The sequence below is a fragment of the Electrophorus electricus genome, chromosome 11 (genome assembly GCF_041902795.1).
Source record: "Electrophorus electricus isolate QZ-2024a chromosome 11, ASM4190279v1, whole genome shotgun sequence".
Classification (NCBI taxonomy): domain Eukaryota; kingdom Metazoa; phylum Chordata; class Actinopteri; order Gymnotiformes; family Gymnotidae; genus Electrophorus; species Electrophorus electricus.
The window spans coordinates 27,227,538-27,250,159 of record NC_137507.1 but is presented as its reverse complement, the minus strand read 5'-3'; the positions used below and the strand labels follow the sequence as shown (position 1 = coordinate 27,250,159).

Here is a 22,622-nt window from a genome sequence, read left to right as displayed (position 1 = left end):
CAAGTCTGAACACTTCGCACTGACAATGTGCGGCACCCCGGCGTTAAACCGGTAGGCCGTTCGGCTGCCTAAAAACAACCGTCTACACATTAGGACGTCTACATGCGACCCGCATCCGAAGGCCGTTTCCTGTAACCATTTGGAGCGGCTCAGGGCAGCGCACAGGGTCATCACGCCACGGCTAACACATGCGATTTGAGAGGAAGCCACGGAGGTTGTCCGCACACAGGGTTTTGGCTTGAGCGCCTACAATGGAAGGATACATCGTAAGGATGTTATTCTAGAAATGAAGGCATCAGTGGAACTGACGCTGATGACCAGGGGCCTCCACATTTCATGTTGGATTGGTCTGATGACTGACGGCTGGAGGTGTGTGTGCGTATGTGTGTACTTGTCTTCTGCCATTTTTTTCTCTGCATATTCATATGTTTGTTCATGGTTTTGGAGGGGATGGCTGGATATGACAGAGGGATTAGACGAAGACCTGTAGAAAAGAAATAAACAGCTGTACTAAAATATGAATTGTAGTCAAAATCAAATAGCCCAGATGCTAATGCTGATGTTTAAAATACACATCTTGATAAACATTACCAATAATTGACAGAATATTGCACCATGTAGCCTAGTGGTTTGCCTAGAGCTGATTTTTCCATCACCTTTACTGAATCAAAACAAGAGGATTGTCTTTCATCTCAGGAATTACACACGAGCTGACCTCATCACGCATAAGAGAAGAAAGGGTGTTCAACGGGCAGCGCATGGCAAGGGTGGATTTTATCATGAGCCTTCGCATACTCAAACCGGAAAAAGATGGAAATTTGATTAGTGACCTTGGTAACATGACAACGAGGTCACAATAGTCCAAATAGCTAGATATGATGGTTGAAAGTAGGCTACATGCTAGATAAAGAATGTAGTGTCCCATTATTCAACCGTGTGATTTTCACTTGTCTTCATCCTGAATATTCTGTTTTTCCCTATTTACTGATTGCTAGTCGGGCTTTGTGTGTTTTGTGTCCACGGTGACAAGCTGTGGCTAATAGTTTCAGAATGGTTACAGCCTATAGTGTTCAGAGGGAATAGGGTGACTCATTAATAGAATTTAAAAGCATTATGGGAGTGTGGCTTAATGTGATAAAGGCCCGAAATAAGACGAAACAGTCCTGCAGGCCGTGAATGTGTTGACATCTGTGATGAATCTTTTGATGTCATAAACGTGATGGTGACCGTGGTTGAAATGTGCTGTTCAGGGGAAAAAAACTGTACATGGATCATTTGGTCCTCTGTGCTGCAGCTTGAGTCTATTATTGATGTCATCTTGATCCAATTTGATGAATTTTTAGGGGTTCGCCCAAAGAGAGGGGCCGTCCGGAGCAAACCCGGGTCACCTTTCTCCAGATTTCACCTCGTTTCTTGCACTGATGCTCTTCTTGTGCACAGGCGCTCTCTCTCTCTCTCTCTCTCTCTCTCTCTCTCTCTCTCTCTCTCTCTCTCTCTCTCTCACACACACACACACACACACACACACCAATGTACTAATATTCATGGCTGATGTATAGTTATTGCATTTTCTTTTGTGTGAAGATTCCAGTGTGCTCCTTTTGCCAAGCCTATCTCTTTCAAGTTGACCTTGATCTAGCCCATTCTTATGTGAAAAACTGCAAAACCTTGCAGAATCTCATTCAAGACTAAACAAGAAACAGGTTGTTCTAGAACATGCTTTACTTGAATAGGGTACTGAGGTTGCAGATTAATCAAACGCCACGCCAAAGGTCGCTAGTGCTAATATGCGTTAAGAGGTCCAAGCACATGCATAAGAAGCCTATCCATCGGAGCCTCCTTGGGACGGATTGTGTTGCGTAATAAATCGTTTACCAATTTGTTTTCTAAATTAAAACCCATTCGCCTCCGCCCTCTGTCAACATAAGGCCCGTCTCATTTAGTTTAAATTTAATTTACTTCTCCCTGGCTCATATCCGCATCCGAAAGCGCCCGGCTTTGATCCACCCGTGGCTCCGTGAGGTAATGGCATGAGTGGTGCTACGTTGTGTTGGGCGAAGACGAGGATCTGAACCGTGTTGGTTTCTCTGGAGGGGGCAGGGGGTTGTGCCCCGGCCCACTGTCCGGCGGTCGCTGCAGGCAGCTTTGGGACCCGCCCGCAGTCAGGCTTTATTGGGTCTGGCAGGCCTGAACTGTGTGACCCTTGCATGCGCTTACTGAGGTGATGGGGTGAAAGGCAAAACACCGACGGAAAAGGTGTAGCTTGACCCGAAAGGGGATTTGTGAGGCATGGCCCAAAACCGTAAGGAGAAAGACAGATAGATTTTCAACTTCTGTGTTGCATTCTTATACTAGACTCTCTCTCTCTCTCTCTCTTGCTCTCTTGCTCTCTCTCTCTCTCTCTCTCTCTCTCTCTCTCTCTCTCTCTCTCTCTCTCTCTCTCTCTCTCTCTCTCTCTATATATATATATATATATATATATATATATATATATAAAACAGTGTAATTTTAAATTTGGCTTTGTCTGAGTTAATTCACCTACTAGAACAGATTGCTTTTTTGATGATTATGTCCTGGAATTGAACGTGCTTTTAACCCAAAAATGGATACGTCCACAGGACATGCATGAGTTGGTAACACACAAGTGCACACAGAGAGGCCAAAAGCAGGATACAAGTGTTTTTGCAACCATTTCCACGTTGCAAATACAATAGTTGTCATCAGCCAGGCAGTTTCAACTAATAAGGGACTCGTTTGGCACAAAGCCTGCTTCAGCAGAGGAAGTTGCCATGCAAAAGGATCTCATTCTCTGAATATTGCAGCCAATTTTAGATACATGGTTTGAACCTTTTATGGATGTGTGGATTATAAATATGTAATTATTTATTAATTACATTCGTTTAGTAAAGCATGCTGTATCCTTATTTTTCATTTTTATTCTGTGAGATTTGTTAGCACATTTTAATAGCGGAATTGAATTACATAAATCTTTTACTTTTGAACAGTGATAATTAGCACCTTACCTTTTCCCAACCTTACACTGTAACACAACTACCCTTAATCTTAATCTAACCATACACCGCAACTAGCCTTAATCTTAATCTAACCATACATCGCAACTACCCTTAATCTTAATCTAATCATACACTGCAACTACCCTTAATCTTAACCACAAGAGTCAAACTGGGAGAGTAAGACAATCCTACTGTGTCTTATTTTTTCAAGAGGAGGTTGGGTTCTGTAAAGTACTTATACTAGAGCATGGATGAGCACGAATGCTTTCAAAGAATCAAGGTATAGCAAGCAGGCCCCAGCATGACCTCCGTGATGCAGATTAATGTGTATGTGATGCAGAACAAGCCTGCTAAGCAGACAGTGCCATGGAGATGTGGTGGTGTGGTCAAGCGTATTGTGTGGGCTGTTGTTGTTGGGTTCTGAGATTACTACAGCCCCGAACCTCCCTTTAGTATTTGTGCAGCTTCATTCAAACAACATAAACCTAAAATGTGCATCTGGAACTTGATACATACTGTATATAAGGGTATTTCCATTACTAAAGGAAAGAAACCTAACAAGGCTTAAAGGTAGATGTGGCAAATGTTTAGTTCCTCAATGATTTTGTGATTGTGCAGATACAATTAAATTTAATCTGAACATTTAATCCTAAACTTGAACCCAAATCCTGATCTTCACCTTTTTCTGTGTGCTTGTTTGCTCTACTTTCCATTAACCAGCTTGTTTACAAACATTTTGAGTTCTATATGACCTACAGGGCACTAGTCTATGCAAGCCTCTATCAAACTTTCAGTCGAGACATAATTACTTCAACCGCACACCATGATCCTCTAGCCTCGCTCTTTTACTCTTGTGAACTCCACTTTTATCTATTGTTACACAAACGTTAAGTCCAGCTCGACCTGACAGCACAGAGAGAGAGCCATCAGCTCACACCTGCTGCCCTGCTCGCCCTCTGAGCCGCACGGTCCCCCCTCTGCCGTAACACCTGCTCCTGGCACCCGGCTGAAATAAAGCCAGGGGACAAGGCATGAGACAGGGAAGTGTTTGGGGTCCGGGAGTCCTGCCGTAAGCACTGGCACCTGGGTGGCCCTTCAGGCCCAGCTGCCAGGCAGGGAGCTTGTATGAGGCTTGAGTGTCGAGGTCCTAGATAGAGACTGTATATTTTAGATGTGATCTGCTTAAACCCTGTTTTGAAAACACCAGAGTGCAGACCACTCTCACAAAGCAAATGTTGCTGCGTTGCTCAATTATGCTATAACGCATGCTATAAATCATGCTTTGCTGGCTTATCTGAAGTGTTAAATTGCCTTTAAATTGGTCTGACAGTCATTGATCCATAAAACATTTGCCATTTCAATCCAGATGGCTATAAGGGACTATAAGAGAGATTTATATAATTATAAATGACATCATTCTTTATTAAAGTTTTATTACTTTTAACTCTGTTAGACAATAGAATGTACACAGACATAGTGCCAAGCCACCTACCCTGAACACAACTACCAGCTTCCCCAAACATTTTTGTCACTCGACCCTCAAATTAGCTGTTTACCTGCCCCAGGTCTGGCTAGGTGGTGGGGAAAGCCTAGGTACCCTCCTCCCACAGCCAAGACACCTCTGGCATCTGAGAGAGCTGTCACGAATACCAGCATGCACGAACACCACCCTGGCATTGAACCCAGCAGCTTCCAGCCTTCGTCCTTATCGCAATGATCACGTCCTCCACCCCCCCCACCTTCTTCATGCCTGCTCCTGCAGCTGGGGCCCTACTCTTTTCATCTGGCAGAAGGAGGCGCAGCCCACTCTGATTCAGCCGAGGCCTCAGACGGAGCGGGAAGTCATGTTTCGATGGGAATTTCCATGTGGAGGAATGTCATGTGTGGTAAAGGTTCGGGTTTGGAACCGGAATGCAAGACTTGTGTTGGAGCAACCAGAAGAGCAAATAATACAACTGCATGTTATTTGGTAGGGGTTTGGGGTTATCTTGCTTCAATTTCAATCATCAAGCACAAATGCCCCACCATGATAAATCAAAAGCAGAAGGATCTTCTGATTGCCAATTCACAGGAATTCATACAAACCAACTAGCAGGAATAGCCGCAATGTCACTGGATTTCCTATGATGTTGCCCAGCACAAGTTATAGTTCCAACAATTCTTTTCCAGACCAGGTTCAAAGATCTCGTAGATATTTAGGCCTGCCATTTCAGAAAAAGCAGGTGAATCAGCGGTCTGGGCGATGATCTTATCTCTTTATTCCTCAGTGCGCTTTAAGACCTCGCCCGCTCTGTTGATTAAGCCGCTGTTAATCTCTAGACGATGATGACACCATCAGCTCTGATAGGGCTCGCGAACGAGACAGCGCAGCCCATTTCTCCCAGAGCCTCCTGCTTGGCGCTGGAGAGGGCTTTCACTGAAGGGGCCTGTAACGTGTATAGACAGGCCCACGGAGAGGGGCTTAGCCACTGCGCTTGCTCCCCAGGAAGGGGGAGGCGGGCGCGAGAACATTCCACTTCGAATTTATCTCCCGCTTATGAGGATATTTATGTTTGTTCATCTAGTGCTTCGTCCTCCCTGCCAGGATGCCTTCAACTTCGGCTTTCTTTCCCCACCTCTTTCTCGGTCCCTTACTTTTCTGTCCCTCTCTATCTCAGTCACTGTGCATTGCTCTTCTTAATCCCCCAGCCATGATATTGGTACAAGAACACTAAAAGTGTATACTTAAATTTATTGTGTGTACATGTATGCTGAAATAGATTAAATTGCTCGCCACTGACTCATTCATGGATTTATCCATCTGTTATCCCGCATCTTTTCCACTGCCAATAATGTGACTCTTTGTAAAAAAGCAGCTTGTACAGTTCACTGCATGGCTTGAACTCCTGCTCATCTGAAGCGTCAGTGTAATCAATGCCGTCGTGCAGCAATACAGCACTCACAGCATATAGACCGTTTCCTCCGCAACACAATGCAGCAGGTACACGGTAGTATTTACTGGCTTTTTACTTGGTAACTATCAGAGCTCAGCCATCTCTCCCAGTGTAAACATCCCCCGGGCGCTGGTAATGCTATCTGGCCCGCCACCACCCTCTCAGCCCTGAGAGAGAGAGAGAGAGAGAGAGAGAGAGAGAGAGAGAGAGAGAGAGAGAGAGAGAGAGAGAGAGAGAGAGAGAGAGAGAGAGAGAGAGAGAGAGAGAGAGAGAGAGAGAGAGAGAGAGAGAGGGTTGGGGGCAGAAGGAGACACACAATGACAGATTCACACCTGCAAAATCTTGAACACTTAAATGGAACAGGTTTGTTCCCTTAAGATTCTACAAATACGCAATTAAGAACCATTCCTGGATTACTGCTAGTATGAATAGTCAACCCAGATGCGTAAACTTGTGTGATAGAAAGCATGATCATGGACAGATATGGTCAGAGCTCCAAATATTTAAGTAGCTAGTGTAACAATATGGTACAGAAAATAATGTTCACAACACCACTGTAACAGTGGCACCGATATTTGAGTACCAGTTTGAATTGGCCCCCACAGTAATTCAAGTAAGTATCACATAGAAGTTCAGATTATGTTCAGGCCTTGTAATAGCAGACTAATTAATACCCCAAGAGTGAAGCTGAGCCCATATTGACCTGGTTCGTGTTCTTTTCCAGTATCCCGTGTGCTGTGGCTTCTAGTCCACTCCCGTCTTGCCCAGCAGACAGCAAGAGTCCTCCATGTGCTCCATGGATCCACGTCCTTGGCAGATCCGTCTTTCTGCCCAGAGCTGTCTAGCAATACATCCGATGGAAAGTTTAATGACAGCGGTATTCCTGACATTTTGTTTTATTACTTCCATTACCTGCATGGCAGGCATTATCAAACATTGATTTCTCTGTAAATAAGATAATCTTACAACATTTTAGTACAACAGTGGAATAATGTATTATACTGATTTTTTTTTTTTTGGTTGAAAATATCAGAACTAGAATGCATTCAACACTGAGAATCACAGAAATACAAGATCAGACTTTTCTATCTGAGCAGAGAGACATTGGAGAAGATAAAACAGGCACTGCTTCTCCTAGCACGCATTCCCTGGTGATTTTTCTCTAGAGAACTGTCCACTTCTCGACTGAATTTTTTCCTGCACTGCAAGTCATTGGCCTTCACCCCCATCCTGGTGAGGACCTTCAGTGTCAGAGAGACGGTTCTGCTTACCTGCTTTTAACAATACTCTGAACACCTGCAGAGAGTGAGGTCGAGGTAGATGGGCGGGGCAGGGTCAAGTCTAATCTGGGTGTGTCGGGGGGGGGGGGGGGGGGAACAACTTAGGAGATGGGAGGGGGTGGGGTGGGGGCATAGGAGGAAGCTCCCTCACAGGTGCATGCCACTATTGTGGCTGAGTGAGGGAGGGTCGTGTCCCCGCACACACTGCCCCACCTGTCACTCACCTGGGGCCTTTGATATGGGCAAAAGTACTTCAGTGGCTTCCTGTATGGGGCTTAGCATTCCTGCATTCAGGGGCCGGAGAGGGCCTGCTTTAAAGAGGCATGTGTAGGCTCAGGGGTGGGTTGACACTGCCGTCATCACGGGCCAGGTTGACAAAGCCACACTGGAACTGTTTGGTCAACTGTCTGAGGATTACCAGCCGTGCCTGTCTTGCTGATCAAAACAGCCCTTCGGCTAATGGCTATGATGAGCGGTTAATAATCGAATGTACTGTAAAGAATTTAACCACTTTGCAGTGGTAGTGGCATACTCTAACAGGCCAGCTCAAAATCACAACAAACTTGTGATTCCGTCTCAGAGAGAGAGAGAGTTATGAGAAGTATTTTATTTTTGCTTGGTGCAGAGGGTTCGTTATGCCACAAGAGAGTATCAGGGGAGCTGACACAGCCAAGCCTATCAGCTCCTGCATGTCAACAGTCGATAAGGCGGGAGTGGGAGTCGTTTTCCCGTAGAAGAGGCATGGAGACTTTGACTATCCCCCCCAAACTACCCTCTGCCATACACACACACATGCACACGCATACTCACACACACACACAAACACACACACACGCACACAACACACAACACACATACACACACACCGCTGTGCCTGCGTGACACTTTGTACCAAGATATAGGCAGAACACAGTGAGCTGATACAGGTCTAAGCGTCCGATAGTGAGGACGGAACGAGGCCTCTGCAGTAGTGGAATATTACCTGCTGATAGATGAACTAGTGCCACCACAGCTCTGATTCAGTGCCCATAGACTGGACATCAAAACATCAAACCCTCTGATTCACTGCCCATAGGCTGGACATCAAAACATCAAACCCTCTGATTCAGTGCCCATAGACTGGACATCAAAACATCAAACCCTCTGATTCAGTGCCCATAGGCTGGATGCCAAAACATCAAACCCTCCGATTCAGTATCCATAGACTGGACGCCAAAACATCAAACCCTCTGATTCAGTGCCCATAGGCTGGATGCCAAAACATCAAACCCTCCGATTCAGTATCCATAGACTGGACGCCAAAACATCAAACCCTCTGATTCAGTGCCCATAGGCTGAACACCAAAACAGCAAACCCTCATCAAAACTCTATAGAGCCAGTGCCTAGAGCTTCATTAAAGGAGATGTATATTATTCTACTTAGGTTTTATTTTCTTGCATTTTTTAATAATCTGACATTCTGCACATAAATGGGCAAAACTGACCAATTGTCCAAAGTAAAACATTGTGTCAGACCAAAAGTACTATACTGAGCTTACACAAAACTGTTTTTGCACAGTTATGACTGGTAACTGGTAAAATATTTTAAAAACTGTCCTTAACTGCCCTACAGTTATTGTTGCCAACTGTGTACGTCAGTGCCATGAGATATAAACATTTTGTAGTAACAAGTTGTAGTAAACATTCTATGACACTAGCCTCAATTGAGCTTGCTAGTAAATCTCCTTACCTGTGTTGTTTATGTTTAGTCTGTGTGTGGGTACTACCCATGCTATTTCAAAATATACCCTTGTGACTTAGCAGAGCCCATAATAGAAAACAGCAATTTTTCAGCAACTTATGGCAATGAGGAGTGTTTTTCTGTGTCGCTGTTATGTGCGGCACCATTCTATAGGAGCAGCTCTATTCTTAGGAGGCTGATAAAAGAATCGGAATTCTAAACAAAGAGCACTGTGTTATGTCTGGAGCGTGCACTATCGCGGGCACCATGCAGAAGATGGCATTTCACATTGACGATGGCACCTACTGGAAGCCTCTGCGTCACTCGCTGTGAGCCTGGCATGGAACCCTGTTGTGTGCAAAGTGTGTGCACACTGGCAGACTGAAGAGCAAAGGCTTTGTTCCACATGTGAGGCGGTATCCATGTGGGTCCCTTCACCAGAGTGGATGAAGGACCATCTTTAACCTGAACCGATGAACTCCTTTCCGGGGAAGGCAGGGGTGCCATCGGGGAGCCACTCCAGCATAGATGAGCGTTTAGACAGCTCCCGGTTCCTCTGGGCCGCCGTGATTGGAGCGCACATAAAAGAGGTGCGGGCAAAAGGGTGGGAATGAGCCCCCTTACCCTAATCTCATTTTATCAGTTAGACGAGACAAAACACGGAGGGGGTCGCTCACATGGGCCGCAGTGAGCCACCGGTGTTCCCCAGTTTTGTCTGCCGCGAGTTTCACGCCTGAGCACGGAACGAGAAAGCCATTGTGGCAGGATGTGTGAAAATGACTGATCGCCCTCAACGGTGCGAGACACGGATGAGTTCTCTCTCTTTCACTGAGGCGCTCTTTTTCTCACTGGCTCCCTAATGCTTCTGTACATTCACTGTCCCAAACACACACACGCACACACACACATGCTGGTTACAATCTGCTCTATCATAGCAGAAACCATGAGGACAGGCAGTGTTTAGCTCTGGATTCCTCTAGGCTCTAGTTGCAGTGGTTTGTGTGCTGTAATCCCCAGGGAAATGCGCTGCAATTTTGTCCTGCTGGGATCTGTTCTGTTTTTATCTGCCTTGAGGCCCAGCTGCTTGTCCTGAGCCTTATTGTTTAACACAACACTCCAGTCCTCTAATACTGACCAATCAGACAGCCTTTCAGTTTCACTAGTCTTAGCACCATTTTTTGGATGATATATCAAGGCACAAGAATGGCAAAATAGTGTTTTATTTCTCTAGGGGAAGAAATGGTTCTAAACAAAGTTTACTCTTAAGAATTTTACCAAATCACAAGGAAAGTTTATTACATAACTCTTTCAAAAACATGTCCAGCAGAGACAATTGGTTTCCGGGGAGTTCTTCATATTGTGGCTGTAGGGAAACCCTTTTGTAGTGACCAAGAACCATCACAGTCACACTAAAGAGTTTGATAAACCCCCTTCAAAGAGTAGGATCTTTCAGGCCATATCATCTTTCTATCACAAACAGGCGACATGCCTCATTCAACAGCAGACAGAAAGCGAAGCTTCAGATCTCAGACATTCTCATCCTATTTAGTGTAGTGAGAAGGGATTTAAACCTGCCATGTTCTGGCTGGGGCCTCTACTTTTCTACTGCACCACTTCCAAGGTGTCTGTCAAAGTTTCCAAAATTCACGACATGTTAGTATTATGCTTTGCTATGTAGGCATGCTACTTCAGACCACTAGGAACCCCAAGGAACAATTAGGGAAGCAGAAGTGTTTTTAAAATTGAAACGATTCCACCCAGAACCCAAAACCTCACACAAACCCCTCGTAGGTCCATTTTAAAGAGTGTAGCAAAACCACAAGCCACTAAACACATGCCTGTTCATTTTTCCCCTTAGGACCCAGTCATGCATTGCTTAAACTGTGTATTGGGCGTTCACTATTACCTGACTGTAAAAGCTTTCCCTTTCTATTCTCAGCTGTTCTTTATTAGCGGTGGCACCTCCTTAAGCTCGATATTTGTTTGTTTGGCTTCGCAGGGGGCAGAGCTCTGAGATACTCTCATACAGACCCACTCATACAAGACGGAGATGGAGAGACAGAAGGAGAGGATGAAGCGCGGTGGAGACAGACAGGGGGACAGGAACCTGATGCTCCTGTGTCTTGTTAACAAGGAAGGTGCTTGTTTTCCTTACCTCTCCTTTCCTTCTTTGCTTCCCCCCCCCCCCCCCCCCCCAGGAGGGAAGAGCTGAGTGCAGGGTTGTGGGTGGCGTAAGTAGAGGATCAGGAGGGAGACTGTGTGTGTGTGGGGGGGGAGGGTTTCTCTGGAGAGCTCTGTAACCTTTCTTAAATCAGGCCTTTTTTTGTTGTTTGTGTTTCCTATGATTGAGAACACATTGGCCAGGGCCGGGGCCGCTGGGGTCCCTCTCTCCAGGGTCGCCCCTGCTCCTTCCTCTGCTTAGAACTGCAGCCGGAGCGGCCCGGTCGGGGGCTGCAGCCTGCCCCCTAGAAGAAAGGTCCCGCGGCGAGATGACCCTCTAGTACCCCCGACGGGGGGTGACCTGCATGGCACCGGCCATCCTCTGTCCCTCCGCGAGCCCCCCAATGAGCACACAGACGTGGCACCCACCCCCCACAGAGACGGCCACGCTCACTCAGACCTCGTCGCTCTCACATTACCTGATCATCCATACGCTTTATATACCCCGCATCAACAAAGGGTGTACCACTACGTCCTAAATGTGAAATGCAGTGTTAGGCCATAAGAATTTGGGGGACGGTTCATATAAAGGAAAAACATGAGTGTGTTTGGATAAGTGAGAGCAGAGGGGCGAACGAGGCCACTCACGCGCAGTATGGCATGGCTTCCCTCAGGAAGACCGCGTTGAGGTTCAACATAAACAGGACATCCAATCATAAGCAGCCGCCTCCGTCAGCCACAGCCTAGCAACACATAGGGACGCCTGCGTTGGATCCCCTTCCAGACAGAACCTGTCAGGCATCATCTCACCTGGTGGGCTGTTTCTTGGTGGGATAGCCCTCCTGAACCAATTCACATGAGAAATGCATCTTTACTGAGTGGATTCAACCTGAGGATGATGGGCACAGTTCCTGATGGGCACTTCAGAATGACATTTCCTGCAAGTATATAGTCAAAGTCAAAGTAAAGTTTATTTATATAGCGCTTTTTACAACATTCATGGTCACAAAACTTTACAGATGTCCAAGTCCAAGCATCCAGTGAGTAAGCCAAAGGTGACAGTGACAAAGAAAATCTCCCTAAGAGCCTCCAGAAACCTTGAGAGGAACCAAGAGCACAAGAGGGTGGGGGAGCATCCTACTCTGGATGACACAGGGGAACAAAACTGAGCTTCAGAGAACTCTACAAACTAAGTCCTTTGAAAGGTTGCTTGGAGAAGAGCTTCACCAAGTATGATTCCTTTTCAAATTGTTCTCTTACCTATTCTGTGGTTCCAGACTAAGAAGCTCCTTAGTTGTGTAACACAGAAACTACAGTTTTGTGCCTAAAGAGAACTGCAAGTTGAACATATTACACTCACCTTTATTCAATTTCAAATACAGGTTTATATGCAAAACACATGTCTAGATGCAAAACACTCACGCCCTATGCTATTATATCAAATATTTGTGAATTCATTTAGAACATATTTTGAAATATTTTGAAATCTTGTTTTTCTTTTTGGAAAAATCTACAGGAAATAATTGTGTGCCTTCATAACACTGTTCTTTCATGTGAATAAATACTTAACAGTGGTCAAAATCTGTGAAGTATTTTGCTGTGAAATTAAAATGCAGGCAATAATACTAAGATGATAAAAGTGTTGGCATGCTAGATATTTATCTGAGAGCTGTTAAGACAAAAATATATAACATTTATACATTTCTGTTTTTCATATTTAAAGGTACAGTCTTGATGGAAAGGGATGTTTCATCTTTTCATATTACTCATGGCTACCATGCCTCCGAAGACACTTTTAAGTAGTCTCAGAAACTAAAAGAATTATTGAGTAAGAATCTTTGGTGAACTTCCTTCTTCTATAATATTCTGTTATATAATAATATAATAATAATAATAATATATATAATAATATAATAATAATATTCTATAGCAGTTCGGCTCCATGTTCAAAATGCACATCCTACACACTCCTCCCAATTGGTATTCTGAATCTGTTGTGACAATATTCAAGTTTGACCACATACAAAACTACGGGATAAAACTGAAGAATTTGGCGACATGAGGCAAGCTCACCAACACCTTGTTCAGGTTGAGCAAGTGAATGGTGGCAGGGCCTGTTGATTGTCTGACCCGACCGAGGCCCCAACTCTGGAGAAGAAAGACAAAAACAGAGGAGGTGAGGCACACGACGACGCCCTCACACTGCCCACGTCTTTCAAGCATAAAAGTGTCCACAGCTAAGGGTGAGAGGTATGAGGGCCACACACCTGAGCATAAAGGGTTGGTAGTAAAATGACCCAGATCATGGTTGTCGCCACAGTGTGTGTGAGCCATCACAACATTGTGCCATTAATGAGTGACACACTGAGTGATTGTGAACCAAACCCAATGTTTATCAGTTACTCAGAACGTGATCTTATTTCCCTGTAAGTTAAACTGAAACACTGGCTAAATGTCAAAATGACACATCGGGTAGACTTATTCAAGAGATGATGTTAATGGTACTTGTTAATTCTTCTCCATCATGCTGCCCTGTAATAGCTTAGATCCTGTTTGAAGGAAAAACTCAGTTCTTCAATAAATCACATTCCTGGATTTATTTTCAGGTAACTGAAAGGCTGTCCAATATCTGTAATATAAAATTGTTCTCTTCTCAAAAAATAAAAATTAAAAATAAGTTGATCTTTGAGATGCTTGCAATGTTTGTGCTGACACAAAATCCAGAATCCAGAAATGGCCAATATATTCTTAATGCTGTGTAAAAACTGCTGGGTCAGGATTGTCTTTAAGCTTGCTTAGCAGAGCGTGTATACCTGAGAAGCCTGTGCTAAACTGTGTTATGACTTGTTTACAGCGGTCCTGGTCCTGATCAAAGCAATACAGCGTAAACCTCGGCACCTTCACCTGCTCCTCTACCGAAACAAAAGAACTGGAGGCCCAGAAATAGCGCCATGAGAACACTTCCTCTGGAGCTGAATCGCAGGCGATCAAAGGCACATTTGTGAGGCTTAATTCCCCACGGCTGTGCGCGGCAGATAAGGATCAAACCCCAGAGCTCGCTATATATCAGAGTCCTCTTGAATATGCCTGAAAGTTAGACACGCGTTTTTACTGCTTCAGCTATCTTTATGCTATACGGGGCGCTGTCGTCGTAGGTTTTTCTCTGCTTAGTCCAATGTGGTGAGTTTTATTGCAGTGCTGTGTGTTTCCGGGACAAAATAATAAAACTGTCAATGTAGTAACACCAGAAAGCAATTACCAAATCTGTCAAAAGAGGGGAAAACCTGACTAAATCTGACAGCTCTTATTTCGTGGCGTGCCTCCCCACATCAGAAACAAATGCATTTGTTTTTAAATCTGTCCAAAGGAAATATAAGAAATAAAACTCAATGTTGTCTGTCTCTGGGACGTTATGGAATATTAAACAAATAAGCGAAGTAGACTAATTTTCAGTCCCACATAATGCGTGTTTGGGATTTATGGATATATATTTTTACATGGTGCAATGCATTACAATAATTTGACAGGCAAGTTGTTGGAAGAATGGCTTAAAGCTTCCCATAAGTTTCCTGTCGGTGATAAGAAAGGTAAACATGGCCTGTACTCTCAAAACAGAAATGCCGAGCACCTTCAGGAAGAGCGGAGCTGCACCGAGAGCTTTGTAACACGCTTTGTAATTTAAGGCAGAGGTCAATCCCGGGCTTTACAAAGTAAGGAAACCCCCGCCCGTTCATTAGCGCTAAGAATTTTCAGCCGCTACAAACGTTAAATTCCGACTTATAGGGCTTTGGTTGACTTGTGTGTGTTCTTCCATACGTACAACACAGGACGACGGTCTGTAGGTGTCGAACCATCATTAATAGGCCTATAGCTCAGCAAAGGCCTTAAAGCTGAACACCTAATGTTTACGCACACCACGTCTTTTTAACCCATACACCGACATATTATAACCACAACATAATCTATAGCAATCAGTTAGGCGTAATAAAATGTGGTCATTTTAAAAATATTAACAATTCTGTCATACTCCTATGTAAGGTCCGTTAGAGACCGTTTAACCATGTCAGTTATCTCAACCAGCGTCTCTCTGAAAATTAAAGCTGTAATCGACCGAATGGTTTATGTTGGTCATTTAGCCTCGGCTAAATAAAATTAAACAGATCTGCGCTGTCCTTCTGACCTGAAACGCTCATATCCCTCCGCATTCTTGCACTCTGAACCGTAAACATCCTCATTTCAAAGAGGGAGGCAGGAAGCTTGAAAAGCCTTTCAAATCCTGCTAAACCTGTCACATTTTGCTGCATAGATTCATCTGTGTGTCATCTTGCGATCTGTTGCGGTCTTCTTCCAAGTGACTCATATTGTGTATATTCTGCTCGCTCATCATTGGTGTGTTTAATCGCATTACATCGTCCTTGTAACGATTATCTTGGACGTCCGCGCTTCAAATGGTAAAGCACATGAATATTTTAATTACATTTATACAAATAAAATATGAGATAACAGATGAACCTTGCAGATTTGCCTACTGAGAAATATAATACATTTAATATTAGTTATTAACGCATTAAAATGAAATCAATGTAAATGATGATGATGACGACAACGACGACGACGACGATGATGACAATGATAATGGTGATGAAGATTATTATTATTATTATTATTATTATTATTATTATTATTATTAAATGTAGAAAATAATTCACATAGCCTGTTTTGGGGTCGGCGGGGGAGGGGGGGGGGGGGCGGTTGGCCGAATCTTCAGCAGCCTATCGAGCATGTCCAAGAAAGGTGTTGACATACGGGACAATGCTGTTGCACCTGCGTCAGCTCAGACAGTGGTCAAAGAGTTCTCTCCTGGTGAAAACCAGGCTACCTGCATGGGTGGTCAAAGATATATCCTGCCTCTTAGCCCCATGCCTTACTATCATATATAACTGGCCGTTGACCTTATAAAAAATAAGGCTACTATACAAATAAAGCAACTAATTTGATTATTAGTATGTAAATAACCAATGCCCCTACTCACACAAAACATATTTTCCGAAGGGTAAAGGTAAGTCAGTTGGTCTACATCAATAAATATATTTTTATTATTAAATATTCATATATATTTTGAAAAATCTAACAATTATTTCATTGAACAAGTTTAATTTTTATCCTCGAGGTAATAAAGGCGTATTCATATATCCTTATTGCTTATACTAGAATATTGCCAGTTCTGACATTTAAAAACGGAAATTCGGATACTCTTGGTTAAAAATGCTTTGGATGAAGAGCAGTTGAGAGTGCCAGTGGATAAGAGAAAGTGACGAAAGCGGAACACTACATCATCAGAGCTTGCTGTACTTGGGCGAATAGGATACGCGAGACACAAGACGAAAGCGCCGTTCGGGCTTTCAGAGGAAAGAAGTAGTGGAACTACACGGCGGCGCATTTTGTGCTTGGAGGATACAGAGTTGTGAGAGACATTCGCAAGAGGAACAGAGCCGTACAAGAAGGAAAAAAGTGTTCCAACTGCTAAACGAGAACACCGAGGATACACAGTTATATTTTCATGGAACTTCAGTAGTTAAAGCTATTAAAAGGCATGCAAAAAGAAGACATAATCCCTAAATAGCAGGTATGTTGGTGGACACTCGGGCGCTCGTGCCATGTTATTTATCTTTATTGTTACAACTACAAGTCTTAAAAGTATTCTGTGTTTTGCCTTTTTTGTTCTGATGTTTTGGTTTGTTTTGTTTTGTTATGTTATGTTTTAGGAGTGATGGCATCTTACCATAGCTTAGAGGATGACGCAATGACTTTGATGGTCCATGACACCAACGCGGTCAAGACAGAGGAGTTTGTCAAAGATGAGCCGGTTCAGGAGACGAGCTCAGAAAAAGCGGACCCGTCTCAGAAGCCGCCTTACTCTTACGTAGCTCTGATTGCCATGGCAATAAGGGAGAGTTCGGAGAAGAGGTTGACTTTATCTGGCATCTACCAGTACATAATTAACAAGTTTCCTTTTTACGAGAAGAACAAGAAAGGCTGGCAAAACAGCATACGCCATAACCTCAGTTTGAACGAGTGCTTCATCAAAGTTCCACGTGAAGGCGGCGGCGAGAGGAAGGGGAATTACTGGACCCTGGACCCAGCTTGCGAGGACATGTTTGAGAAAGGAAATTACAGACGTAGACGACGGATGAAACGGCCATTCAGACCGCCCACAGCTCCCTTTCAGCCGGGAAAATCTCTCTTCGGCGGGGATGGATACGGTTACTTGTCCCCTCCCAAGTACATCCAGCCCGGATTCATGAACAACACCTGGCCGCTCAGCCAGCCGCCGCCACCAATGTCTTACGCTTCGTGTCAAATGGGAAGTGGAAATGTTAGTCCCATCAACGTTAAAGGGCTCTCGGCTCCGACCTACAACCCGTACTCCCGAATGCAGGCCATGGGCCTCCCGAACATGATGAACTCATATAACGGCATGAGCCATCATCAGCCACAGCAGCTGAGCGGAGCCGCGGCTGCGCCTTCTCCGGTACCCACCAACAACACGGCGGGCCTCCAGTTTGCCTGCGCGCGTCAACCAAGCGAGTTGTATTCTTACTGGGACCACGAGGCCAAACATTCAACTTTGCACTCTCGGATTGACATTTAAGTCGAACACGTTCAATATCCACGAGACGCAGGAGACCCACATGGGATCTGATGTTGATTTGTTTGAACGTTTTATGCCGCCTGGAAGGTGGTTATTACATTTCACTCTCATTCCAGTACACGAAATGCAAACAGGGTAAAACAAACAGCGAGAGAAGGAAGATGAGACAGCCTATAATCTTCAGTATTGGTTATCTACAGAGCGCACATGAACACCTAAGTGGGAAATCGGAAATTTCATGATGTAGCTTATACTACCTACATTTGCAAAACAACAGCAACAACAAAAGTGTTCGGACTGTGTAGACAGAACTTCAGCAAGTGCTATTAATGCGAAGTGTTCTCTTATGAATCCTGTGAACCCTAAAGTAGTCGCGTCTGGTGTTTGCCCCAGTGTAGATTAGCCTCTTAGCATACCGATACAATAGCTCTATAGATTGTTAAAATATCTTTGTTTTAGAAATGGTAAATCACGAGACCTTTTCGTTCATTTTTCTGTTTTGATACTCTTTGGAAATTGTTGGGACCATGTTAAACCAGCACTTATTTTAAATAAAAGACTTTCATTAAATATTATTTTTGCAGACCACTACTCTGGGTTAGCTTATCTACTGCTAATTGTTAGCCAGTAGACATGTGTAGGCTTTATGATAAAAGAAGGAAACGCATTAATATTCGTAATGTCAAAATAGTCATGTTAATAGCATGTGATAAGATAAATGTTCGTCTGCAAGTAATACAAATTTTGCAAGGAGTAGATAATAATTTTGGACCATGGACATGATTTTTTGGCAAAAAAAAAGAGGTATTCTTACAAGGTAACCGATACATTTCTGTTGATTATTAACGTTCCAATCGGTTGTTACAATTTGTTTACAGAGATTTACCAAAATAAAAATAACAATAGATGATAACAAGGGCTATATAGGCCTAACATATCATCTAGACCTACGTTTACATCGTGGCACACTAAAATAAGGGAGTTTACATTTTTTATATTCTATTTAAGTTTTTTTTCTTGACTGATACGTCAAATGTAAATTAGTATAAATAAGCAGGGCCCTGTTTCCCGAAAAGTCGTAATGTGAAGATTATCATAAATGTGAGCGAGAGAGTGTGTGTGTGTTTAGTGTGATACTCACTCTACCATCTGACGACGATCTTTGTGTTAACATGCTTTTTGGAAACCGGCCTGATCAAAATGAAAAATAACATGGTTTAATTATCAAAGCTAAGTAGCACGTAGCTATTATAACCTGTGTATTACTGTCAAAACAAAATGCAAACTAACACATTTACAAAAAAATCAGGCGAACTGATTGCACTAATTTGTTTGTTTACCTGTTATCATCCTTTGTTTAGATTTAAGAGAATCAAAATAGCGCAAACATTAAAAAGAGCTAAAGAAAATATTAACTTTTTCCTAAAGGGGCTTTTATCTAATACGCTTACATGACCTAATATGCAATGTCGTTTCAGAGAGAATTATATACATTTGGTTTGGGATATAACAGTAGCAAGGCTTTATATCATACCCAAAACAGAGCCAACAATATAATATTATCAAACTGACCTGATCTGTTTTTAAGGCGACTAGGATAAAATCCAGTGTGCTTTAAACATTTATAATATTTTACTGTATTTGTTATGTATTTTAATTCTATGAAAAGGGTCTAAACTAAATTTATTTATGCTTTAGTTTGTAACATATATATATATATATTATCCTGTTTAATATACTACAGAGTAATTTGAAATTAGTTCAAGTTTGCTAAAAACCAAAGTCACGTCACAGGTCCAGTGTTATTTGAAAAAAGCACCTATATGAGAACAGCTTAATGAGACTAACATTTAACACTTGCTATGGTGTTTTACGAAGTCTCGATCTCTGCATGTGTGACTCAAGGCATGTTTGTGGTGTAACATGCTGCAAATTAAAATACGTAAAAAAAAAAAAAAAAGTTAAAGGAAAACAGGGAAGCTGGAAATATTGTCGGTGAACTCTAACTGAATATGAAAATGTGAAAATCGTCGGACCTGTGTCTCCGTTAAACATTATACAGTAAAATTGGAGTTAAATTAACATCTATTAAAATAATATCTGTCAAACGGAGACTTGCAATGTAGCCTATACTGAATACGAGTGCACTGAGCAATGTTCCATAATTGGCCAAGTCCACATTTATCTTCACATTTTCTTGAGTTTCGTCATAACTGTCTTCAAATCAGTTCCACAGACATAACGTTTTTCCAATTACCGCTTATGCGCCACAGTGCTGTTCTGTTGAGCTTTATGTCAAACTGAAGGTTAGAGGCCAGTCGAGTTGCTAACAAACACTGAACAATTACACCCCATTTATAAAAGTAAAATATATGTTGTGTGCACACGCGCGTTGAGTAGCGTCCCTTTAATCATTCAGCTTCTCCATCTACAGTTTATGCATCTCATTCCAGGATGATGTCATAGCTACAGATTCGCTACAGCACGGTTGATGCTTATGAACTAAAATTATAGCGATACAGAGGATTTTAAACGTCGTCAAGCTTTACCCCCTCCTCTCTATAAGCTCGAACGCAACATCCTTTATCGACTTTTTTTCCCAAACAGAATAAAGTCCATATATAGGTTATGAGAAATAGGGGATGACCTCTCTAGAATAACAATACATTTTAAATTTAAAAAAGAGCGAACTCTATTCTCAAGAATTTTGACAATAAATAAGTGCGTCTGGTTGTTTAGTTATTACTATTGGGTAGGTACATTACTCAGCATTGCTCATCAGTGAAAGGTGGTACAGGTAGGCTATATGATCGTTAGTTTCCACCCAAAATCTAAATGCAAACTGATGACTTTTAGTTTTTAAACTAATAGGGATTATTAAACTAACTCAAACTTCACTCTTTAGCCGGAGCCCCTGTAACTTTTTGTTTATTGCCTCAACATTGTAATTATGGTCCTAATTATGGTCTCATTAGTTGATGTAAGTAAACATTAATTAAAACACTTAAATAACATTTTTAATAGCTATGGGATTTTGAATAATTAATTTCTATTGATTTATCTTCTTTGAAAAAATATTTTACTTTTTAAAAACGTTTTTAATTTGAAAAGACTTAGCCTACTGAGGTTCTGCTTCCTCTCTCTCACTCCTGGAATGATGATCGAATTGGATTCTGCGTGTTTCGCCCGCTTCTACTGAAATAAAAGAAAAGGGGTCATCGCTATTTATTATACAATAAACATTGACTGGAATATCGGGAGAAACCGGGCTTTGCAGGAGTCCGGGAATTGTTTAAAAAGCATTGCTCAGGTCACACATGTTTTTGAAAGCTATTTATACAGGAGCTGTGAAAACTACATTCTTCAAGCTCCGTAGATAACAATATTATTACTATGTCATACTTGTCTTTGTTTATCAACAAAATCCTCACTGCACTGTGCTGATACACTTTAGCGCGATGGGCTATCAAAATAGTAAAGTGTTGTGATGTTCGGTGTGTAGGCTATTTTAATTCCAAGGGCAATTCAAACTATCGAATAAAATATGTAACCGTCTGAAATAAACATCGACGTTTTTGTAGGTTAATACCGAGACCTCGACGTGTTGCGATATCATTATTTGCTTTAAGTCTCTTTTGGTAGACTTTCTTTTCCCTTTGCTGGAGTGAAGTTGTGCCGATGCAATTCCTCACGTGTTATATGAATTTTGTTCTCAGAAACGAAGAACTATGCAGTCACAATGCATCTGCGTTACAAACTGTGTTTGTGCTTAGTATCTGAAACTGAAAAGGAATAGTTTAGCTAAAGGCTTTATATTATAAAAATCTGAAAATATTAAATATCCTTTTGCTTCATGACCTCGTTTAGAATGGGTCAATTTTTAGTGAGCTTCTGCTTAGTTAGTTAGACGAGGGCAAACATTTATTTTCCGACTGATGTGCATGCATAACTAAAATAATGCGCAGCTCAACATTATGCTGCATTTTAATTATTCAAATTATTCTAATTTTTGATTTGGCGTGAATTTGACTTAGATTATTTGTATTGGGTTAAAATTGTGTACTGAATTTGCCATCTTTTTACAGTGGCGTACATTTACCTAAACATATTTGTTTGTCTGTTTGCTTGTTTTTTTTTAATTATATGTGGAAATATATATATTATGCGTAAGACCGAGGCCAGGTATGCGGGTTTATAAGCCTATTTATTTTTACCAAACTGTATCCAAAAATCGTTGCCTTGTAAAATTTTCCATAATGGAAGAAAACGTCCATTGTAAGACATTTCTCACACTGTCCACGAGAGGGCGCAATTTCCAAATGTACATTTGGGCGGTTGCAGTAGTCTTAATAAACATAATAAATTACAGATTTCTACGAACTGACTAAATTTTGATTTAGTTTAAACTGAGAAAATTAGTCAATTACAGCTGATAAAGCAAAACAAACTAAATCAAGTAGTTCAATTAAAAACCGTATATTACCCTTTTATGCAGCCCAGAATTTTAACAAAATGTATTCTGTAGCTAGGCTACTCAAGACTCTGTACTCTGTAGCTAGGCTACTCTGTCAAAATTCAAATCAATCCGTGGCCAGAGTAGGCCTAATTTCTGCTTTTGTACTTGTATTTTATCCATTATGTATCTAAATCCTGCTTTTCCTTAGTTTCGCCGCGTTGCTTTGTCTTGTCTTCTTGCATGCTGCTCACACACTATTGCGCGACTTTGGTCTAATCACAGCGGTTTCAGCAATATCACAACCGGTGAGCAAATGAATCCCTCATTCACATAAGGAAATGTAACTTTAAGAAAGAAAGGAAGAAAGAAAGAAACATTTATAAGTGACAATGTGCGCCTAAAGATAA

General features: G+C 42.3%; 1 protein-coding gene across 1 annotated transcript; it reads left to right on the top strand.

Moving 5' to 3' along the window:
- The first annotated feature begins 16,498 nt into the window (after window positions 1-16,498).
- foxl2b (forkhead box L2b) lies at window positions 16,499-18,512 on the top strand. Its single transcript, XM_027031958.3, has 2 exons — window positions 16,499-16,733; window positions 16,873-18,512. Exon 2 carries the CDS (start codon window positions 16,878-16,880, stop codon window positions 17,757-17,759), a length of 882 nt encoding a protein of 293 aa, XP_026887759.1. The 5' UTR covers window positions 16,499-16,733; window positions 16,873-16,877; the 3' UTR covers window positions 17,760-18,512.
- The last annotated feature ends 4,110 nt before the right edge of the window (window positions 18,513-22,622 follow it).

Excerpts from the sequence above, each read along its gene's own strand:
- foxl2b (XM_027031958.3), top strand. The coding sequence starts at position 16,878 with ATGGCATCTTACCATAGCTTAGAGGATGACGCAATGACTTTGATGGTC.